At 34.6% G+C, this 23847-nt stretch overlaps 1 protein-coding gene and 1 pseudogene across 6 annotated transcripts in view; one reads left to right on the top strand and one right to left on the bottom strand.

The window, feature by feature from the left end:
• The window catches only part of Senp7 (SUMO specific peptidase 7), a 163832-nt gene that overhangs the window by 107791 nt on the left and 32194 nt on the right, over positions 1-23847 (top strand). For all 6 annotated transcript variants that reach the window (XM_033768182.1, XM_010614766.3, XM_010614749.3 and 3 more), the window contains 5 exons: positions 1690-1871; positions 2861-3200; positions 5714-5871; positions 8701-8847; positions 20388-20421. In XM_033768182.1, the coding sequence (XP_033624073.1) occupies positions 1690-1871; positions 2861-3200; positions 5714-5871; positions 8701-8847; positions 20388-20421 (861 nt within the window). The remainder of the gene's footprint in view (positions 1-1689; positions 1872-2860; positions 3201-5713; positions 5872-8700; positions 8848-20387; positions 20422-23847) is intronic.
• Positions 22754-23184, bottom strand: LOC104855767 (annotated as a pseudogene).

Genomic DNA, 23847 nt, shown 5'->3' with positions numbered 1-23847 from the left:
GAAGATAAATTTTAAAGGAAAATTCCTATAAAATAAATTTTCTCCCCTCCTTTTATCATTTTTTACTATATTATTTATGGTTAAACATTGTAATGTGATATTTGTTTAGAAATTATATTTACTTTTATAATTTAAATATTATAAATAAAATTTAATATGCTTTTGTAAATTTTGTGTTGTTGATTTGGGAGTTTATTTTTCTGAGTGAAAGAGTAGAGTATTTTCTTTGGAAATGAAAGGCAGTTGATTGTCTTGGAGTTTTAATCCTGTCTGAGTACCATCCTTTATAAGAATGACATAGAAATATTATCATAGCTATTATTTATTGAGTTTGTGGAACTAGAGTAAGATAAATAATAGTTTAAAGAGGTATGTATTGTTGAAGAATTTTGAATGAATAGGGTCGTGCCATCAGTATTAGGTAAAGGAAAGTTATGAATTAAAGAAGGCTGCTTTGTGACTTGCTGTGGGTAAACTTTAAGTTGGTGTTCATTCATATGATGGAGATTTTGAAAGCAAAGTAATTTAGGGTAACTTTCAGTTATTTAAATAGACCCCTTTTGAGAAGGTATTTCTGTGTAGTGCATATATTTGATAACTGAAGTACTAATGTTTAGTGATTAATTGCATGGATTTCAAAGTGATACTTCAGTCATGTGTGAGCTTCCATAATAGCACACACCACGTTTCTCGCACTCAGCATGTACTTTTATTTTTGCTTTTCCCCTCTTTTTCTCTTTGTTTGGCCCTAGTCCAGTCTGCAGAGATGATTTCTCCCATACTCATTTACCCCTCACTTTTCAAATACGTTTTTTGGCCAGAGAAACTCAAAGTGGTATTTCATTAAGTAATTATCTTGAAGAGGGGAGCAGAAACAAGGACGTTACATATTCTGTCTTCTTTGTGAGAAGAAGTGGATTTATTGAAGAGTTAGAATATCAGGTCTTGATTATTTAAAAGAAGAAACTGTTAAATAAGTTGATGGCCTTGTGAAGGATCACATATCATAGTCAACTACTAAGGAAGGTATTTTGACTCCTTTAAAAAAAAAACAGCAATCAATGCAATATTCTTTCAAATTATAGTCCCTTTCTACTTAAAAAATAAATGTATTTATTTAAATTACATTTTTAAAAAGACAACTAGTGGCCAGGGATGGTGGCATACACCTGTAATCCCAACACTTGAGAGGCTGAGGCAGGAGGATCACCATGACTTCCAGGCCAGCCTGGGCTCCACAGTTAGTTTTAGGCCAGCCTGATCTGCATAGTGAGACCCTGTCTCTCAAAAAACAAAAAAATTGCTTATAAAATCACATTGAATCGTTGAAGCATTTTTTAAGACATGAATTTTCCAGACTTTATTAAAAGCTCTTTTTTTTGGTATTAATTTCAAATGTGTTAATAGCAAATGGGAAAACAGAGTTTGTCTCTTGGTCACTCTGAAAAACAACACTCCCTCTCCATGTATTTTCCTAGCCTCACATCTATTATGTAACTGAACATTTACTTTGTATAAACAGATTCATGCAGAATATACCTTTACATTAATCCAGTGTCAGTGTGGGAATTTAACGATGTTTTAATGAACTTTGGAAGAGCATAGCTATTTTGGTGATTTTTTTGAGCTCCCCCAAAAGGGATCCTTTTGCACTTTTTGGCCATATTTATGCTTCTTCTGTTTTTTAAGACCTGAACAATGGAAGTAGAGATTGTGATAATCTTGAAGAGGGGAGCAGAAACATGGATGTTACATATTCTGACTCAAAAATGGAACCCACTCTGATTTCCAGGAAGACAAAGAAAAGGCTTAGAAGTAATTTACCTGATTCTAGTAATTCTACTTCTTTGGGTGAATCAACAAGACAAACAGTAAGTAGAAGTATTTAGATGTAATAGGAAATAATTTTACGTGTGATGAAAATGAGTTGCTATTCTATCTTTTGTGTTTTTCAGATTTTTTTTGTTTCTTTGCATGCTTTGTTTTTTAAAAAATATGTGTAAAGAACTATTGAAACAAATTCCAAATATTACAAATGAGTAAAAAGACTAAAGTTGCTTTTTCCCTGACATTACTTTTCCTTAGTAGTTTGGTATATGTCCTTCAGACATTTAAAAAAAATTTAACTAAATTAATCATATACTTCTCAGTCACTTGTTATTTTTACTTGCTTTGTATAATTACTATCAGATTTCTTTTATCAGTAGCACTTGACTTACCAAATTCATTAAGCTTATGTTTATCAAGTGAGGGAATTTATTATAAGTAACTTCCATGCTTAATACACATATTACCTATGAGTCATCAGTAACACTAAAACTATAAGGAGACAACTTTTCATCCTTTTGATTCACAAACCATTTTAGGTCTTTGTAGTGCCTTTGTATCATAAATACAAATATGATTTAGACTTATACAATGATAGGTTGAAGGCAGTATTTAATTTTTAATGTTGTTATCCTGCTGAGTTTTATTTATTTATTTTTTTGCTTTTGTTACCAAAGTAATTTGCTACATGACCTCATTACTTTTGAAAAATAAAAATGTTTAAAAAATTCTGTGTCTGAAGTTGACTTAGATCATGGATGAACCACTTGTAAAGATGGCATCTCTCTCTCTGTCTTACTCTGTGAAAAATTGCTTAGGCATCAGGTTGGACAGACCAAATCCTGTATCTTCATACTTGGGGGATATGCCAATTACAACATAGTATAATTGTGTACTTTTCTATCCATATAGTTACAGAAGTGATATAATATTTTATTTTTATATTGTTCTTTAGAAGTTTAAGCCTTTAAAGTACTTTAAAGAAGATAAATTGGAAAAATGCTAATTTTTCTATACATTTATTTATGTTTAGAAAGAACAGGAAAATGAGTCAACAGTTTCCACCAAGTTTGAAAAGTCAAGTAAAAACTATCATCAGGACCCAGCATGGCTTGAAGAAATTACATCTAAACCTATAGAAAGTAATTTTACTAAATTGTCCTCAATTGATAGTCAGGAGTTGGGTTTGAGTGCTGCCTCCAAAAGTGTCTCTGCTTATTCAACCACTGAAACTTTGGGGAGCTCTACTTCCAGTGATACAGTGGAGATTTCTTCTCTGATTGAGAAGGATGAGAATAATTTGAATACAATAGAAAAGCCTCTCCTAAGTGGACACAATGAAGGAAGCCAATCGTTGATCTCAGCTGAACCAAGTAAGTAACAGGAGGATTGTAGAGGCACTTCATTTTCTGTGCTTAGTTTTTTTCCCCTGTCCTCTCAAACAAATTTTACTACAGCAATAAGCTGTTAACAGTATCCCTGTGGAATATGTTAACTTTAAGAAAAATGTCCTGAGGTTTTTGGAATTTCTTTCAGGAAACTTGTAATATCATTCTAGTAAATAAGCGGAGTATTTGCAAGCAGAGTAATCCAGAGTGATCTAGCCAATAGTCAGTCTCTCTCTCTCTCCTATCCATATAACAGTACTGCATATTGACTCTAGAGCTATACTGAGCCACATCCCCAGTCCTTTTTACTTTTTATATTTATTTATTTATTTTTGTTTTTTTGAGACAGGGCCTCACTATGTAGTTGAGACTGACCTGAAACTCACTGTGTAGCCCAGGCTGGTCTCGAACTCACAGTGATCCTCCTGCCCCAGCCTCCCGAGTGTTGGGATTACAGGCATGCGCCACCACACCTGGCTTTTACTTTTTATTTTGAGGCATTGTCTTGCTAAGTTTAGTTGCCCAGAATTTGTGACCCTCCTGCTTCTGCTTAGAGTGCTGGTATAACAGGCATGTACCACCATGCCCAGATTGACTCTGTTTTTAAGATTCTCTAAGGATCATTATTATTGAGATTTGGTTGATGAATCTGTTAAATGTCATGTAATATAATTAATTTTGGTATAGTAAATTCATAGTAAGTTTTTTTGAATATTCTATCACATGGTAAAATGTACTAGTTAGATTTTCATTGCTTGGGCCCAATACCAGATGTATACTGCTTAAAGGAGAAAGTGTTTGTTGAATTATTTTTTAATAATTTATTTAGTTTCTATTTTATTTGCATGTATTTGTGATATGTAATAATTATGTTAACCTTGGGAAATTGGTACATATACAGTGATATTTTAGTTCATGATTTTTGTTTTTGCTTTTGTTTTTTGAAACAGGATCTTGCTATGTAGTTCATACTGGCCTTAAACTCACTATGTAGCTTAACCTGGCCTTGAACTTGTAGCAGTTTTCCTGCCTCTACCTCCTAGGTGCTAGGATTATAGGCATGTGCCATCACATCCAGCATTGGTTCATGATTTTGGAAAAGATGGCCAAGGTTGTATTTGTGTGGGAAAGATGGCTGCAGTCATGTTTGTCACCCAATACTAAGTTAGCAATGAAAAACAAAATTTTGCCAAATGTTTTTGTTTGTGAATAAAATTGTAAACAAAAGCGTTTGTGAATCCAGGTACCACTGTAGATATTGCATTCTAATAATTTCCAATTCCCCTTCTCCCTACCCTCCTGTCTTTCCTCATCCCCAGACCCCTTCTCATCTCCATGAAGTCTGGGCCCTATCTCCTCTGATCTAGGAAGGGTTTATATTTCTTCACAGGGTCAGGGGCATCAGTCTATGCTTGGCTGACTCCAAGGCAGAAACATCATGGCAGAAGGTATGGCAGAGGAAAGTTGCTTAGGTTATGGTGGTTTGGAAATAAAGCAGAGAAACAGAGCCAGAACCAAGTATATACCCCAGGGCACTTCCATGATCTTCTCAGACACACCTAGAAGCATGCTTTACTAACCTACGTAGCTCTCAAGTCAGTCAAGTTGACAGTTAAGTTTAATCCACTCACAAAGGTTCCTAAGGATATACAGCAAGTAATTTTACTTTCCCAGCAATTCATTTCCCTCTTCCAGAAAAGCCTAGCTGGGGATTTAGTTCAGTGTTTCCACCACCTGCCTTGCAAGCACAAGGTCCTGAGTTTGATCCCTGGTACCAAAAAACAAAGTGCCTAAATGTGTCAGGACTTAAAGTGCAATTAAGAGTGATGGTGAAATACATTATTAAAACTAGAAATTATTCTTAAGGTCTTGTCTTAGTTAGCTTTCCATCACTGTGACAAAATACCTGTGATAATTAACTTGTGAAGAGAGAATGTTTATTGTGGCTCACAGGTTTTGTAAATGCTACTCTGAGACTAATTGCTTTCAGCCTTTGGTGTGTACGCCCGATGGCAGTGGCAGCTAGTGCATGGTGAAGCAAACTCCCTTATGAGCCATGGAGCAAAGGCAGTGACTAGACAGGCTAGAGTCACAAGATCCCCTTCAAGGACACATCCCAGTGACTTACCTTTCACTAGGCTTCGCCTCTCAAAGGTTCCACCTCCTCTCAGTAGCACCATCTTGGGGACTCAGCCTTTAACACAGAATCATTGAGGGATATTTAACCTCTAAACTGCAGCAAGTTTCTTTATGGCTTTATCTGTTTTTAAGGTGGTAATCCTTTGAAAGGTGAGGTATTAGGTGATTAATGGATAATAGCACTGATGGGGAAACACAGAGTAGAACTAGTGTAAATCATAATGAGAAACAGGCTAGTTCCTGAATTGAATAGTGGTGATTAAATTAGCATGATTATTAAAGGTACATAGCATTAATTTGAAAGTTTTCTTTTTGATGGTGGTTATTGTGACACATTTAAAATATCTTTTCCGTTTTAGTTGTTGTTTCCAGTGATGAAGAAGGACCCATTGAACAGGAAAGTTCAGGAATTCTTAAATTACAACCTAAACACAACTATGAGATCACTGATGAAAATGAAAATACTTCTGAATCACCCCTGTCAGAACTACCCCTGGTTACCTGTAATTCTGGACAGGTAATTTGTTTCTGCTTTCTCATTGACTGAATGAAATATATTTATTGGTTAGTAACTAGTATTTGTTTTAAAAAGTAGAATATTGTAACCAGTCTATTCTAAGACTTGAATTTTCTTTATCATTCTCATTGGACATATAACTATTTTATCAAAAACTTTCAAGAATTTAAAACAGTTTCTAGTATTCGCCTTGTCTTAGAGTACTGTGGCTGCTTAGAATTGTTCCTTTTACAAATATATCATTAAGGTATTATAATGTGGAAGAAATAACATGGCTTCTGGAGATACACAGTGTGTGTTCAATTCCTGGTTCTGCCATTTGGGTAAATTACTTTGACCTTAGTTTCCTCATGTGTTAGCAGAATAATAGTATCTAATTTATAAGATTATTTGTAATAGTAAAGTGAAATAATTTATGAAAGCAATTGTAGTAGTGTCAGAATCCTACAAAAGTTGGTGAGTCCCTTGTCTTTTCCTTCTTACAGAAAACAGTAATGGAAATGTATCAGTTTAACATCATCTATTCATGTTATTTACAGTATAGCCTTTAGAGACAGTAAGCCTAAAGTAAGATTCAAATAATTTCTTGTCAGTTCGTTTTCATGTTATTAGACTGTTTTTATTTTATTTTTGAGGAAAGATTATTAGTTAACACAGTTGGGGAATTATGTTAAACTTCCATTGGCTTGCATTTGAATAATATCAGAGGCTGTTATTTTGGAATGTGATAAATTTAGTCAGATGTATTGTCCTAGTCACTTTCTCAGTGGTGGAGCACCATTCCTGACATCAGCAAATTAAAGGAGGAATGGCTTATTTTAGCTAATTTTAATAAGCAGATAAATAGTTCTTAGTCCATAGTTGGCCAGCTCCAAGGCAAGAAGGCCTGGTGAAAGTATCTGGTGGAGGAAAGCTGCTCACTTCATGACAGACAGGAAGCAGAGAATTAAGGGAGAAGCAAGGAGTGGAAATAAATCTTTTCAAGCCATACCCACAGTGGCTTGCCTCTTCCAACCAGACCCACCTGGTAACAGGTCACCCATACTGCCTCCGTAATCCATTCTCCTAAACACTGAAGGCTTTGGGCGCTGTTTTAGAGCTAAACCATGACATATAGGAAATTGATTTGATGGTATGATTATTGTTTCATGGATATTTCTTTTGCAGTTGGTACTGGATGCAGTGATCAACTCAGCAACTGTATTCTGAATTTTTACTGAAGTATAACTACCAGCTTGGGTCAATAGCCTATTTAATGGCTTAGACATAATTAAAAGTTGGATTGTTAATAAGTTGAAACTTGTAGCTGAATATGGTTACCTCGGCAGCATATAAATTCACAGTGCAAGTGTAAAATTATTGTGTAGAAAATAGCATCTCATAGAATTTATATAATTTATGATCATAGCAAAGCAGCACAAGGGTTGGGGATTTAGCTCAGTGGCACTGTGCCTGCCTCGCAAGTGCAAGGTCCTAAGTTTGACCCCAGTACCAAAAACAAAAAAACAAACAAACAAGCAAAGCAGTGCAGAAGACCAGTCAGTACATAAAAAGCAGAATCTTATAATACTAGAATACTGCATTTCCGTTACCCCCTTGTTACTAATTTTAAATGAAATTATGAGAAATGTGGATTTGTCATTTTTAAAGACAGTCTTTACAAAATGTGAGGCCTATTGAGAATTTGTTTTTGTACAAACTTCTCATTTTATCACTAAAAAAAAAAATCAGTTTGAGTGGAACTACCTATCTTTGATTTGATTCTCCTTTTTACTTAGTAATGAGAAGGTATATTGTAAGCAATAAAAGAAGAGAATAACAAAGCAGTTCTACTAGGTAGATAAGTAGAATTGTGATCTGGGTTAATTATGATATTATATATGTTTTAGATAGGAGTTGATCACATTTATTAGAAGAGCAGTGAACTCACATATATGATTGGTTTAACAGTAATTCATTAGATCTTTTGTAATAAAAAGGAATAGTGTGGCAGTGACAAGTTGAAAAAATCCCCTGAAAGCAGTATAAAATTCAGAAGAGACTATGGGAGACAGCTGCTAATGTACTGCCTTATTATGTATTATTTAAAAGCAGAATTGCATAGTTATTTCAGAGGAAATGGTATCATATTTGAAATTTTAGGCAAATCTGAGCCATTTCTGGTTGGCTACCTTCAAATGTAGAATCTATAATAAAGCATATAGTTATTATATAACAAGTGCCCTAAGCTGTGTATCCCTTCATTGTTCACTGATAGTGTAATATAGCAAGAGCATTATTTTGGTTGGTGGAAATAACTTTGTGATTGAGTACGTGACATAGAACCCATAGGCTGAGTCTTAGTTTTGATTATTAACTGCATGACCTCAGGCAGGTTACTTAACCAATTCAGTCGTCTAATAAGTTTATTTATAAAATGGGAGGGAAATCCCTCTACATATAAAGTAGTTGTATAGATTAATAATCATACTATTTTTAAGAACTCATTTTAAAAGTGCTATATAAATCTAAATTTATTTCTGTTGAGTTAAAAATGAATAAAGCCAGTTAGGTAATACTGAGTTGGGATACCGTGCCTTTGATGCAGAAGAGGTTATATTTTTGGAATTTAGACCTATGAAATTAATTTTGGATTTGATTTTTTCTCAAGATAAATCATATACCTTTTCAGAAAAAAAAATTTAGATAACTATTTCTTCACATTAAGATCAATGTAAAATTCTTCACAGATTTGTTAATAATAATTTAAAGAATTTGACCTGGTAAATAATTTTCAGCATTTATACAATACTTAGGGTTATATGCATTTTTTAATTTATTCTTTGTTAGACATCATCTGAATTATGTCCATATAATCCTGTTATGGAAAACATTTCCTGTATTGTACCTAATAATGAGGTGGATCTGCATCTGGATTTTATATTTACTTCTGTGTACATTGGTAAAATAAAAGGAACTTCTAAAGGTTCTATAACAGTAAGTATTTTTTTTCTTTTTTTAGAATTTTGGATCTAAGACATTCAATTTTGTGTGTGTGTGTGTGTGTGTGTGTGTGTACATGAAAATACTTGAGATTACTTTTACACAGAACACTTAAGATATGTTGAAAGTTGTTATACCTAATTTGCAATGTGTCTTTCATTTCCTTATTCTGAAATCTTAAATTACTGCTCAGTGATCTATGTTACTCAATCAAGTCTTTTTATTTGCCACTTGGAAAAAACCCTTGACTTGAGGACGAAAAGTTGGGACAAGGAACAAGGTATATTTGGAAAGCTAGTAGACCGAAGAAGGGAGTCATTTGCCAACAAAGACCACCTTAGGGAATTTAGGGCAATAGAGGGTCTTTATAAAGAAATTAAGGCAGCAGGGGAGGCAAAGGACAGGGAGATGTGGTTTGAGCAGGGTCTTCATCCAGGGCAGTGGATGCAAACCTAAGGCCCATCTGTGTCTTAATTACTTTTTTCATTGCTGAGACAAAATACTGGAAACCCAAAGTTAAAGGAAGAAAGGTTTATTTACCTCACAGTTTGTAGAGGTTTCAGTTCATAGTTGGTTGGCTCCGAGGCAGGGTGGCATGGCAAGGGGAATCAGAGTGGACAAACAGTCCATGGCATGGCAGAAGGCAGCAAGCAAGCAGGATGCAGCAGAAGAAAGGCAGCAGCAGCAGCAGAAGAAGAAGACAAGTGACACATTAGCCCTCTTTCTGTCCCTTATATTTTTGTCCAGACCACCTATAATCCTTCCCATTATCATACCCAGAACTATGGTAAATCAATCAGTGGACTAGTTTAGTAATCACACTCTCTTAATACCAGCATCTTACACTACAGATCCTGCTGCCTCTGAGAAAGCCCCACCCATGACTGCTTGAGGTTTTCGGCAGAACATCTAGATATAAACCATAACGGCATGTTATTTTTTTTCTTTTAAGACAAAAGATGTTAATGTAGAGTTGTTTTTTTCTAAATTAAAACCGCAGTATTCAGATTTAAGTGCAGTGTTGGCACTTTGTGATAAGTGGGTTTTGGGTTGAAGTTTGGCACTTGATCTCTGAAAGATTTGCCATCACTGATCCAGGCCTTGTGTTTTCTTTTGTCTTCTGGTATATTATCCTTGAGATCTCAATTGACTTTTGTCTCCTATGCCAGTACATGTAATTCTTCAGATAAAAAGTATTTTCCTGTGTGTTAAATCTCATTTCATGTTTAAAGAATAAGATTAGCAAATTCTTGATCCAAACTTTGATGTTATCAGAAGACCATCAGATATCCTAGGTTCTCTAAATCTTTAGTTTCATTGCTCATGTCTTTTTAGTTCTTTTTCCCAGGAGTAGCTAGCCTTGTAGTTAACCCTTAATGATGAAAAAGGCAAGTCTGTCATGGTGATGCATGCCTATAATCCCAGCACTCAGAAGCTGAGATAGGATTGCTAAATTTAAGAGTAGCCTGGGAAATTTAGTGATTTAGAGAGACCCTTTCTCATAAAAATGAGCTGGGGATGTAGCTCATTATGAGGACCTTGGGTTCAATCCCTAGTAATATAAAGGAAAAACATCAACAATAAGAACAATAAAAATGATGTAAAAGGCATCTTTGGAAGACAGGAGCAAAAGACAAGTTTTATTTTAATTCTTATGGAGCTTCAGTCAAAGGAGTCATTTACAGTTATATATTGTGCAACTGTGCGATCTCCAAAATTAGTGATTTTTCAAGTCAACTAAAAGCAAGCAAAGCCAGAAGTTTTATTTAGGTTTTGTCTCAGTTGAGCTATTCTAATGAAAAAGCGTGTGGAAAACAAATCAGATGTAATCTTGATATTACTTTTTCATCCATCTTTTTTCTTCTTTTTCCCTTTTCTTTCCCCCCATCTTTTTTTCCCTATCCCATTTGAATGTGTTCCTCCTACTTATGAATATTTATCCTCCATTATGCTTCTTATTTACACTGTGGGTTCCTCACACAAGAGAAACATTGCAATATTTAAACTTGTGTATCTGACTTGTTTCAGACTGTGGTATGGAGATGTATCTATTTTCAAGTTTATCTTTCTTTATGGCAGTGTACTACTCCATTGTATATATTATGTGTGTGTGTGTGTTTGTGTGTTTTGTACTGGGGATCGAAGTAGGGTCCTTGTGCTTGCAAGGCAGGCAGCGGAACCTCTGAGCTAAATCTCCAGCCATTGTATGTAAATAACATATTTTCTTTATTCATTTACCTTTTGATGGACATAAGAGATGTTTTCAAGATTTAGCTGTTATAAATTGTGCTTCTATAACCATTAGTGTGCACATGTCATTGTGGTATGCTTTTCACTCTTTTGGGAAGATATCTAAAAGGGTAATAGCTGGGTCAAATGTAACCGCTAGTTTTAGTTTTTGGAGGGATCTCCATACTTATTTCCATAGTGGTTGTACCAATTTACACTCTTACTAGCAATGGGGAAGGTATTTTTTTCCCCACAGCCTCAGCAGCATTTGTTATTGGTTGATTTCTTGATGATAGCTATTGTTTCTGAAGTGAGATGAAATCTAAGTGTTGCTTTAATTTGAATTTCTTGAATGACCAGTGATGTTGGGCATTTTTTCATATATTTATTTGCTGTTTGTACTTCTTCATTTGAGAAGTGTGTATTCATTTCAGATGCCCATTTTGGGACTGGGTATTTAAATGGGGGGCCTGATTTTTTGAGTTATTTGTTCTAGATGTTAGTCTTTTGGGTTTGTTTTGTTTTGCTTTTTTTTGAGACAGGGTCTCACTATATAGTTGAAACGGACGTGGAACTCGCTCTGTAGCCCAGGCTGGTCTCGAACTTACAGCGATCCTCCTGCTTCAGCCTCCCAAGTGCTGGGATTACAGGCGTGCACCACCATGCCTGGCTAGATGTTAGTCTTTTGTCTGAGAAGCAGTCAGATAAAAAATCCCCCTCTCATGTATTGTCTCTTTACTCTGTTGGTGGTCTCTTTCGTTGTGCAAAAGCTTTTTAATTTGATGTGATCACAGTTATTGGTTCTTTGTAATTCCTTCTAGTGATTGGAGTTTTGTTCATCAGGTCTTTGCCTACACCTATGATTTCAAGAGTTTTACCTATTCTATCTTCCAGCAGATTTAGTGTTTCTGTTTTAATATTTAGATCTTTGATCCATTTCAATTTTAATTTAATCCGTAGTGAGAGATATGGGTCTAGGATTAATCTTTGGCATATAGAAAGCCAGTTTTCCCAGCACCATTTATTAAAGAGCTATGTTTCTTATGGTGAATGTGTTTGGTTCCTTTGTTAAAGATGAGGTAGCTGAGTGTACTTGGAGTTGTTTCTTCACCTTCTGTTCTGTTCCATTGATCCTCAGGTCATTGTTTTGACCTATACCATGCTGTTTTGCTTTGCTTTTGTTTGTTTTATTTTTAATCACAGTAGCTTTGTAATATAGCTTGAAGTCAGGGATTGTGATGCACCCTGCATTGCATTTGTTACTCAGAATTGATTTTGCTAGTCTAGTTCTCTTCTGGTTCCAAATGAATTTTAATCATTTTTCTCTAGTTCTGTGAGGTATGCTAATGGTATTGTGGTCGAGATTGCATTAAATCTGTATAACAGGTTTGGAAGTATGGCCATGTTTACTATGTTGGTTCTGCCTATCCAGGAATGAAGGATATCTTTCCATTTTCTGATATCCTCTTTGATCTCCTTTTTGAGAGTACTGTTACTTTTCTACGTATAGGCCTTTCACTTCTGTTAGATTGATTTGTATTTCATTTTTCTTGATGCTATTGTGAAAGGTGTTGTGTCTCTAATTTCTCTGTCAGTGAATTTGCTATTTATGCACAGGAATGCTGTTGATTTTTGAGTGTTGACTTTGTATACTGCTATGCTGTCAAATTAGGATATTCATTCTAGGAGTAGTTTTGGTGTCTTCTGATTAGAGTATCATGTCACCCACAAATAATGATAATTTAACTTCTTTCTTTTTTACCTGTACTTCTTTTATTTCTTTCTCTTGTCTGATTGCTCTGGCTAATGATTCCAGAGCTATAGTGAACAAGAGTGGTGGTAGTGGGCATCATTGTCTTGTTCCTGATTTTAGAGTGAAGGATTTCAGTTTTTGACCATTTAGTATGATGTTGGTGGCTTGTTTGTCATAGATGGCTTTTATTATATTGAAATAAAGACCTTCTATTCCAATTTTCTGTAGTTTTATTTTATCATAAATGGTTGTTGGGCTTTGTCAAATGCATTTTCTCCTCTATTGAGATGATCATATGGTTTTTGTCCTTGGTTCTTTTAATGGTGTATTACATTTCTTGATTTGCATACATTGAACAATCCCTGCATCCCTGAGATGAAGCCTACTTGGTCATAGTGTATAAACTTCTTGATAATTTGCTATATTCTGTTTGCTAGTATCATTTTGAAGACTTTTGAATCAATGTCCATTAAGGAGATTGGCCTGTAGTTCTCTTTTTTGGTTGGATTCATCTCTGGTTTTGATATCAGGGTAGTGCTTGCTTCCAGGAATTAATTTGGGAGCATTGCTTCCCTTTCCATTTCATTAAAGAGTGTGAAGAGTAGTGTCATTGGATTTTCTCTACTTATAGAATTCAGTTGAGCATCTGTCAGGATCTGGGCTTTTCTTTCTTGGCAGTTTTTTGGTTACTTCTTCAATTTCATTGGCTAATATTGGGTCATTTAGATTTTTTTTTTTTGGTACTGGGAATCAAACTCCGAACCTGCGCTTGAAAGGCAGGCGGTGCACCCCTGAGCTAAATCCCCAGCCCATTTAGAATTTTTATATCTTCTTGATTTCAGCTTTTTTTTGAACCTCCAAAAGTGTATCCTCTTTAATGTCTTAAATGTTATTGAGAAATGAGTGCTACACAACAGAGACATAACTAATGATACACATTACTTGACTGATTCAGCTTTGTTAATTCATATGTATCCAGAAATCTGTCTATTTCTTACTTTTCTATCTTATTAGAGTACATGTTTTCAAAGCATGCACTGATGATCTTCTGGATTTCTGCAAGATCCATTGTGATTTTGCCCTTTTAGTTCTTAATTGTATGGATTTGAGTCTTTCCTTTTTTTGATAAGGTTAGCTAAGGGTTTGTCTATTTTGTTTAGCCTTTTAAAGAGCCAACTATGATTCATTGTTTCTTTGTATTGCTTTCTTAGATTCAATTGCATTAATTTCTTGTCTGAACTTTTAATATTCTCCTTTTATGTACTTTGGGTTTAGATTGCTCTTTTTCTAGAACCTTGAGGTTCAACATTAGGTTATTTGAGTTTGCTCTGTTTTTCTGATACAGGAATTCACCACTCTAAATTCCTCTTGTAGGATTGCTTTCATTGAACCTCCTAAGTTCTTCTGGCATTATCATTTAATTGTAGAAACTGTCTAATTTCTTCTTTAATTTTATCTGTGGGCCTTTAGTTGTTCAGGAGGTATTATTTACTTTCCATGTGTTTATGCAGTTTTTGTGGTTTCTTTTGCCATTTTGGTTTTCAGTTTCATTACGTTATTATCTGATAACATGCATGGGATAATTTTAGTTCCTTTGCATCGATTTAAGCATGTTCTATGAGCTGTTATGTGGTCTATTTTGGAGAAAGTCGTGTGTGCTGCTGAGAAAAAAAATGTGTGTTCTGTTGTTGAGTGGTGCACTGTATAGATACCTACTAATTGTATTTGTTTAGAGGTTTGGTTCAGCTCTGATACTTGTTGTGTGTCTTTTTTTTGGGTACTGGGGATTGAATTCAGGACGTTGTGCTTGCAAGGCAGGTGGAAACATCGCTGAGCTAAATCCCTGGCCCCTGACTGTCTCTTTGATCTATTTGTGGTAGTGGGGTATTGAGGTCCCACATTACAGTTGTATTAGTGCTCATCTGATTTTTCATATCCATTTGTTTTATATGTTGGATGTGCCAGTTATTTGGTGTATATATATTTATGATTGTTCTCTTTCTCTTGGATTGTTCCCATAATAAGTATGTAGTGCCTTTGTCTCTTCTGATCAGGCTTAGCTTGTGATCAACTTTGTCTGCAAATAGAATAACTAGCTCTTTTTTTCTGGGTTGCTGTTGCATGGAATATTGTTTTCCATCCTTTGACTTTCAGTCTATGAATTTATTTTTCTGTTTCATTTCTTTTCTCTCTCTCTCTCTCTCTCTCTCCTTTCTTTTTTTCTTTCCTTCTTTCTTTTTGGTACCAGGGATTGAACTCAGAACCTTGGCTTGTGGCACCAATTAACTAAATCCCCAGCCCCATCTTTTTGTGTTTCTTGTACACAACATACTATTGGATCTTGTTTCTTGATCAGTTCTACCAGTTTGTTTCTTTGATTGGTGAGTTTACATCATTCACATTTATAGTTATAACTAATATGTATTGACTTATCTTCACCATATAATTTTCTTTTTATTGATTTCTTTCTTTCCCTTCTGTTTTATTGCTTGCTTTGCCTCGTAGATTTATTGTATTGGGATTCTTAGAACTTTTTGGAGTGCTCAAGTATGAATAACTTTTTGGTGGTCATGAATTTCTTTAGGTTTTTTATCATGGAAATATCTTCTCCATCAATTTTGAAAGATAGTTTTGTGGGGTACGTCAGTCTGGATTTGGGGTTGTTTTCTTTTAGCACTTGAAATACTTCACTCCAAGGTCATCTTGACTAAGGGGCTTGAGTTGAGAAGCCTTGTATGATTCTGATGGGTTTTCCTTCATATGTGATTTGTTTCTTTTCCCTTACAGTTTTTAATATTCTCTTCTTATATTGAATTTCTGGAATATTGACTGTTACATGTGTAGGTGTAGCTTTTTCTGATCATGACTATTTGGAGTTCTATATGACTCACTTATCTGCATCTTACATTCATTTTCATTCTTGCAAAGTTTTTTGCTATTAACTTCTGTGAACAAGTTTTTTTTTAATGCCCTTTGTGCTATCTTCTGATTCTTTATTGATTTCAGTTAATCTTGTATTAGCCTTCTTTGCATCATCTAGCTGCTGTTGGATTGATTGTTTTTGTGGTTCCTTGCTATTTTTAAGAGGTCTTTCATTTGATGATTGCCAACCAGAAGCCTGTCACCTAGATCTAATGCTCAGTCTTCATATTGGTTGACTGCTGAGTATACTTTAAGTAGAATTTTTAATCTCCTAAATTCTGTTTGAGTCTGTTTTATGGAATCTAGTTCTTTTCTTTGGCATTCATGGTTTCCATGTCTTTCCTATAATCCTTTATTTATTTATTTTTATTTGTATATACTGTAGATTCACTAATCATTCACTTCATCATGGTTGTCATCTCTTTAATTATCTCTGTTTTAGTTTTGTCAAGAGACTTATTAATCTGTTTTGCTACTTCTGCTGCAACCACTTCATAAAATTCACCAGGGATGCTTTGTATTCTTCCAGCTCGATGCCCCCTTAATTTGCCTTGGGTGAGTTGGGGGTTATGGGATGTATCGTGCTTCTGTGTTTTCTCATTTTCTATTTTTTTGTTTGTTTTCTGTGTGTTGATGCTTGTAAATTGCTTTTCGTGGGTAGCTGTATTACTAGTATCAAGACCTCTTTAGGAAATGATTAATTTTCTGATATTTCTTCTAGGTGTACCTGGGTTTTGGCTTTAGAGTCTCCTAATTTATTAAGTATGAAGGGTTGCTGTCTGGTTGGCCTAATATCAAGGTCTTTGGTACTGGGGTATAGTATTGCTTATGACCCCTAGGCAATTTGGGTATTGGCATATAAGCAAGATCAGTTGATCCAATAACTGTGTCTCTTTGGCTAAAGTTGTACAGTCAGTAATAACAATAGTATCAAGCACAGACTACGAAATGGCAAACTGATAAATATTAATTTGCCAGCCTTAACCATGGGTACAAGATTTATATTTACACACTAAGATCTAAATTGGGCTTGGTAGCACATGCCTATAATCCCTGCACTAGAGAGACTGAGGCAGAAGAATTGTTGTGAGTTCAAAGCCAGCCTGAATTACATAGTGAAACCCTTCTTAAAACAAATAAACAAGGACCGGGGATTTAGCTTAGTGGTTCCACCGCCTGCCTCGCAAGCACAAGGACCTGTGTTCAATCCCCCACACCAAAAAACAAACAAACACAAACACACAAACAAAAAGAAATAACAACAACAACAAAAATAAGATCTAAGGCAAATCAGACAGTTATATACCATAAATATCCATTCAGTAAAGTGATTTTTAACAGTAAGGAGTGAGGATTTTAAAAGGAATAAGAGAAAAAATAGGTACATAAGAGAAAGATTAGAAGCAAGTTTGAAGGAGAAAGGAAGATTACTCAAGCATCAGAAAACTTGTGAAGAAGAAAAGAGGGAAAGAAGGAAATAACAAGAACAAAACAAAGTAAAACTAAACTAAAAACATGTTCACACTCATGGGAAACAACAACAACAACAACAAAATAAAAAAGAAGCCCAAACGAACAACTCAACAAACCAAAAGCAGATTGAAGAGGAAAAAAAAGAAAAGAAAAAAAGAAAAGATATTCATGATTTCAACCCTGTAGTTATCTTCTGGGGTCTCCAATTTTGTGGCAGTTTCTGATTCAGTGGGTAACTCTGCTCTTGCTGGTCTGCTGTTGTTGGTAGACAGAAGGCAGTCAGAGCCCAGATTTGTGCTGGGTAATCCCTACAACCTGCAGTAGAATTAGGACGAAGTATTGGATAATCCCAGCAAGCCTGCAATAGGATTAGGATGGGGTGCTGATTCTGATGCTTTCAACTCCACAGAAGTTCAGACTGATCCTGGACTGTGTTGTGGTATTGGGTCTTGAGTCATTCTGACTACAATACTCTTGAGTGTCTCTTGACAGTCTGATGACAGCTCCCTCACTCTGGATGTCTCCGACAGTTGTACCTCACTCAGTCACTGTGGGATTTCAACCCTGCGAGCCTTGAGATGAAGCCAACACATGGCTGCTCTGAATCTCCGGTTTAGTTTGCCTCTCCCTAAACTGGTATCCAACCAGGTACCTTCTGCAAGGGTATAGTAGTTGTCTGAACTTGAGCTAGTCATCAGCTGTTGTAGCACTTAGCATCCACTGCTCTGTTCTACTGGTGCATTTCTCCCTGAAGGCCTCTGGGGTTACCAGCCCTCATCGTGTCTCTGTAGATTAAATCCTTTCTAATGCCATGAGCCTGGAGCTGGACTGAAAGTGCAGATTGCCCCGTCTTTTTTTTCTGTGTGATGGTCTGTCTCTTTACTTTCTCTATGGGCTCTGGTTTTCTCTTCAGATGCTTCCTGGGCCCCAGAGATCCACCTCCCTCCTTTTCTTTCCCAAGTTTTTATTTTTCAGTGTCTGGATTTTGAACCTTAGGGAGGTTGATTTGTTGAGATATTGATCTGCCATCTTCGCAGAAGTCTAATTTAGATATTTTTCTAGAAATTGCAGTAATTTTCACTGTGTTGGGAAAAGGGCAGAGGATATAAAAAGGGTGAGACATGGTTTCTGCTTTCAAGGAAATGTGGTCTAATTGAAGAAACACACATACAGTTATTTACATGATGATAAAATGCACATTGGAAATATTTACAAAATGGGTGTATATGTATGTGGGAGTGAGAACCTATAAGTGTCTGAGTTATCAGGGAAGGGTTCACAGACCAGACAGTCCACAGTGTAAGATTTGAGGCAAACATTTACTTAGTGACCATACAGGAGGAAGACCTAATGCCAATAGACATAACATACAGATATTTAAAATTTTAGGAACTACACACAGTGATAGCTTGTTATATACTTAAAATTGCTTTGATTCAAAGTTCAGGAATGATGTGATTTTGGACAAGCATGGTGGCTCAGGTTTATAATCTCAGCACTTGGGAGGCTGAGGCAGGAGGATTGATGAGTTTCAGGCTAGCCTGAGTTACATAGTGAGGTCAAGAACAGGTCTCCAGGGCTGGGGATTTAGCTCAGTGGTTCCACCGACTGCCTTGCAAGTGCAAAGTCCCGAGTATGATCCCCAGTACAAAAAAAAGAAAAAAAGAATGATTTGGTTTAAAATAATATTCCCTATCACCCATTTTCAAATATTAATGATTTCGGCATGTTTGAAGTATTTTTACAATTATTTAATTATTTAAAAATTTTTTACAATTCTTTTTCTTGAAAAGAATTTTGTTCACTTTTCAGAATTTCTCTTTTTTAAAAATTATAAATTCATGTTTAACCAGGTATTTCTTTTGAGTTCTTGTACTGGCAAAATTTGGCAACAATTGATTAGGCAGATGTGAAAAATCCAACATAAATATTTAACAATTAAATTAATATATTATCTTTTTATACATTTGGTTGGGCAAATTATAAGTAATAAACCAGACCCCCCCAAAATAAACCAAAGTATAAATGAATAAAGGAGCAATGTAAATGCCATATACTGTATAATCTTCTTAACCAGAGACAACTGCTACTAATTCTGTAATGTGTGTCATTCCCTATTCTATATCTATGTCTATCTATCTATCTATCTTTATATAGATATAGACATTTATAGATATAGATATAGACATATATAGGTAGCGACATTTAAACAAAACATAGATACATCTAAACAAAAGGTTATTACACCTACTATTTTATAACTTATCACAATTTAATTTAGTTCTCTTTTCCATTTTGGGATGTTTGCAATATCTTTTAACAGTTTCCATTTGTTGGTCATTTCAGTTGGCTTAGTGTTTTGTTTTACATGTCAGAGTCTGTAAATAAAGTAGGCCTTAAAATTATCTCATTTTATTGTGTATTTGATGTTTTCTTTTTGTGTTTGTTTTGAGACAGGGTCTTGCTATTTAGTTGAGGCTGGCCTTGAATTCATGCTCATCATGTTCAGTATCTTTTGTGATTTTGTTTGGCTAAATTCATCCCCCCTAAGAGAATGATTATCAACTTTTGAGAAAACTACTTCGTATGATCTCTGGAGTTTCTTCCTTAAAATTTCAGAATATAAGCCACTTTTATATAAGTGGTGCACACTTGTAATCCCAGCATTCTGGGAGGCTGAGTCAGGAGAATCACAAATTTGAGCTCCACCTGGGCAAATTAGAGACTAGCAAGAACCTATCTCAAAGAAAAAAAAAATAGGGTGGGAAATGTAACTCAGTGTGAAGACCCTGGGCTCCGTCTCCAGTACTAGGGGAAAAACACTCAGAATACAGTTTTAAAAAATATATTAAGTGGGCCAGGGATTTAGTTCAGTGGTTCCACTGCCTGCCTTGAAAGCCCAAAGTACTGAGTTTGATCCCCAGCACACACACACACAAAAAAATCTATATTAAGTAAAATCTTAACTGGTTTTTATAATGAGCAGATTACATTACACAGGGTTCTTAAATGTTCCTAAAACTTATTTTTTAGAGTGAAACATTTTCTTGATTTATGGACAGAAGAGCTTTGAACACTTTATGTACATTTTATTTGTAGTGTAACAAATTTTAAAGTTTGAATAGTAACTCATTTTTTTTTTGCTTTTTTTCTTTAGTTCACAACAAAGTATGTTAAAATCCCATTTCAAGGTAAGCTGTCATTCTCTTATGACTTTTTCTCTTTATTGTTATTTGAATTATAAAATATTTGACTAGCAAAATTCTGAAATCCTTTTAAAATTAGTTTTCCATATTTTTTTCAGCAGAGAATATAAATTAATCTGAGGTATTTTAGTGTGTTTCACCTTAATATCTTTTAGCAGCTCCAAAAGGGAGTTACTAAAAATAGACTTTTATTATTTTAATGACTCTAAGTAAAACTGTATTAAAGTACTTGAGATGATATCTTGAGATTAACAGAAATAAATTTGAAAAGATAAAATATTTTTCATGCATAAAATGGATGAAAAATAGGAATTATAAAGAAAGAAGGAAACAAAATACGTTGGTATATTTTTGTATTATACCTTTTCTTATGTGAATAAATAGACTGGAAAATGTACCTACACTTTTAAAAGACTCAGATCATTTTCTCATTCTGTCCTTTAAAAAAAGACTTTTTAGGATAATGACAAAAATAATGTCTTTAGAGAATGAATAATAAAATGAATGAGGAAAAATATTCCTACAAATAGCACTTCAGTTATAAACTAGGGAAGTAGCTTTTGTTCCAAGAGTAAAGATGTGATAAAAATTTTTAATTGGATTTCCCAGATACCCATTTGCAGAATCCAAAACTCTTAGGAAAATAATCTAGTAATTAGGTTACCATGTAAGAACACGTAAAACAAAAAGTAATTTATTGGTAGTTCTTATTAAGAAAGGCTAATAAGTTATTAAGGAACAGTACAACTGACTTTTTAGAGGAAACAAAGACATGTGACTTTAAAGGAAAGTAAGTTGAGAAAAGGTAAGTTTCATAAAAGATACTGCAGCAGTCTCTAAAAGTCTTGAGTAATAGAGAGCTGCTTCTCAAAATATTATGATACAAATTTTTAAAATATTTTAGTTTTTCAATTAATATTTTTATTTTATTTTAAATATTGTTTTCTTATTTTATAATTTTCCTATCCCATATAGCTTTTAAAAGACAGCTTTAATTACAAATTGTAGGAAATTCTCTTTTCAGTGATAGTAGACTTGCAATTTTATACCAGAACAGGAAAATATTAATTATCTTTCCCAAATGCTCTCTGTGCTATTTTTCTACATAGATTTATTTATCGCATGTATTCTCTTTAATTGAAGCATTTCTCAATGAATTTTAAGTACATAAAATGCACTAATTTTAAATGTTTTAAAATAAATATCTGTCAGTTTACAATAGTGAAACTACCACCCACAGCAGTACATGTAAAATCATACATTTGAACACCACAGAAAGTCTCTTAAATGTGAAATGTCTTGTAATATCTTATTTCTGCCTAGTAAAAATGTTACTCTTTATTTATATGAACTAAAGATGTTTTTGTTGCCTTTAAAACATTTTAACCTTTGTTTTATACAAATGTGAGTATCTTGGATCAGAGGCTGATTTTTTTTTTTTATTCAGTTTGGTTCTTATTAATTGGGAATTTAACTAGCTTATGAGTATATTCACTTGTAGCTCTGTCTATATCTTTTATGCAAAATTTACTGCTTCCTTTGTATTCTTTTGCTGCTTTTTCTTGGTTTTTCACTTCTTTTCAGTTTCAGGAACTTGGAATTTAGATATTCTACTTTTGTCCACAACTCAATGACAAATTGACTTATATAAACTACCATCTGAGGCAGTAATTGCTGGTTCTCAAAATTCATTATTTCAAACATATCTATTCCTCTGCAACCAGTAATTTGGAAATTTCCTTCTTACATTACAGTATTAACATTATGAACTTGCTCTTCTTTTTAAAGGAAATTAAAACGGTACCATTTTTCACTTTTGTCAGATTAACATTTAGAATGTCTTGTTCTGTCCATAGTGACAAAATATTTTCATCTATGATACATTTTGCTTAACAACATGCACCTTTATAATGTTATATGACAAAAAACTGTATTTACTTGTACATTCTGTATTTGGCAGGCACTTTGAAACTACATAAAATGAAAACTTTAGACCTAGCTTAAGATCTATTTTGCATTTAGGTTTATTACTCTATATGTAGCAATTTTAGACTACTTAACTAGCTTTAATGATTACCATCAAATTGTCTCCCTACTGTTTTTATTATTCTGTTGCCTACAGTAAATCATTCAACAAAATTTTCAGAGAAGGTTCTTTTATTGTTTTTGTTTTCTGGTACCAGGGATCAAACTCAGGAACCTTGCACTTGTGAGGTAGGCACTGTGCCACTGAGCTAAATCCCTTGGTCAATGTATTTTATATTATTTTTTTTATGGTGAAAAAATATGTATTTAGAATTAGCCAGGTGGACTCAGTTTAGATAATCCCAATTTTGTTGGTGATATCCAAAGCATAATAATCAGGAGCTAGTTGAACATACACCTTCTCTCCATCAGGCCTAATTAGGTTATTAACCTTGGCCACATCAATGTCATAGACGTTTTCCACAGCTTGTTTGATCTGGTGCTTGTTGGCCTTGAAATCCACAATGAACACAAGTGTGTTGTTCTCTATCTTACTCATGGCTGACCGTAGTCAGAGGGAGCTTGATATGACATAGTGGTCAAGCTTGTTTCTCCTGAGGGCGCACTTCTGAGGGTATTTGGGCCGGTGGAAAGTAGGTGACATGCAGATTTTCTCTTTTTGTGGCTGTGGATGCCTTTCAGCACTGTTTTCTTGGCTTTCAAAGCTTTTACTTTGGCTTCACTTTTGGGAGGGGCAGGAGCTTTCTTTGCATTTAGTGCCATCTTAGTAAAAAGGGTCTACTGGTCCATATATTTTATTAACCCCTTGTTACCTGAGAATGTCTTCTGGTTGCCTTAATATAGAAATACTAACTTGGCAGGGTATATAATTCTTGGTTCAAAATTATTTTCCCTTAAAACTCTATAGATGCTCGTCCATTGTCTTCTGGCACTTAGAATTGCCATGGAAATGAATCTGAGAACACTCTGACATTTTTTTTCTTTTTATTGAGTTTATTGGTACGATCTAGGTATACAGTACAGTTGCATTCATCATTGGGATTCTGTACCTTTACATAATAGATCTTGATTCTCATTTTTTCCCCTTGTCCCTGCCCTGCCTTCACCCCCTCCTCCCCTCCCCATTTACAAACACTTTATTTCCATTTTTTCAGTTTCTCATATTTTTTTCCTCTCCCTTATTACCTTTCCCCTACCCTTCCCACTTTCCCTACACCTTTAGCCCTTTACTTTCTATTTCACATTATTGATTATCTCATTAGGATCCTGTGTACTATTATAGTTTTTCACACCAAAGCAACTATTCGGTATTTCAGTTAAAGAAATCTCTGTATGAACATTACAATAGGGAATCCTAAAATAAAACTAAAAAGGAAAGTAAAAGAGAAAAGGCAATGATGTAGGATTTAAAATTTCATTATTGAG

This window comes from Fukomys damarensis, unplaced genomic scaffold (genome assembly GCF_012274545.1).
Source record: "Fukomys damarensis isolate Sample0158 unplaced genomic scaffold, DMR_v1.0_HiC HiC_scaffold_24, whole genome shotgun sequence".
NCBI classification, from domain to species: domain Eukaryota; kingdom Metazoa; phylum Chordata; class Mammalia; order Rodentia; family Bathyergidae; genus Fukomys; species Fukomys damarensis.
The sequence above is the reverse complement of the archived record's forward strand: the minus strand, read 5'-3'. Positions and strand labels throughout refer to the sequence as shown.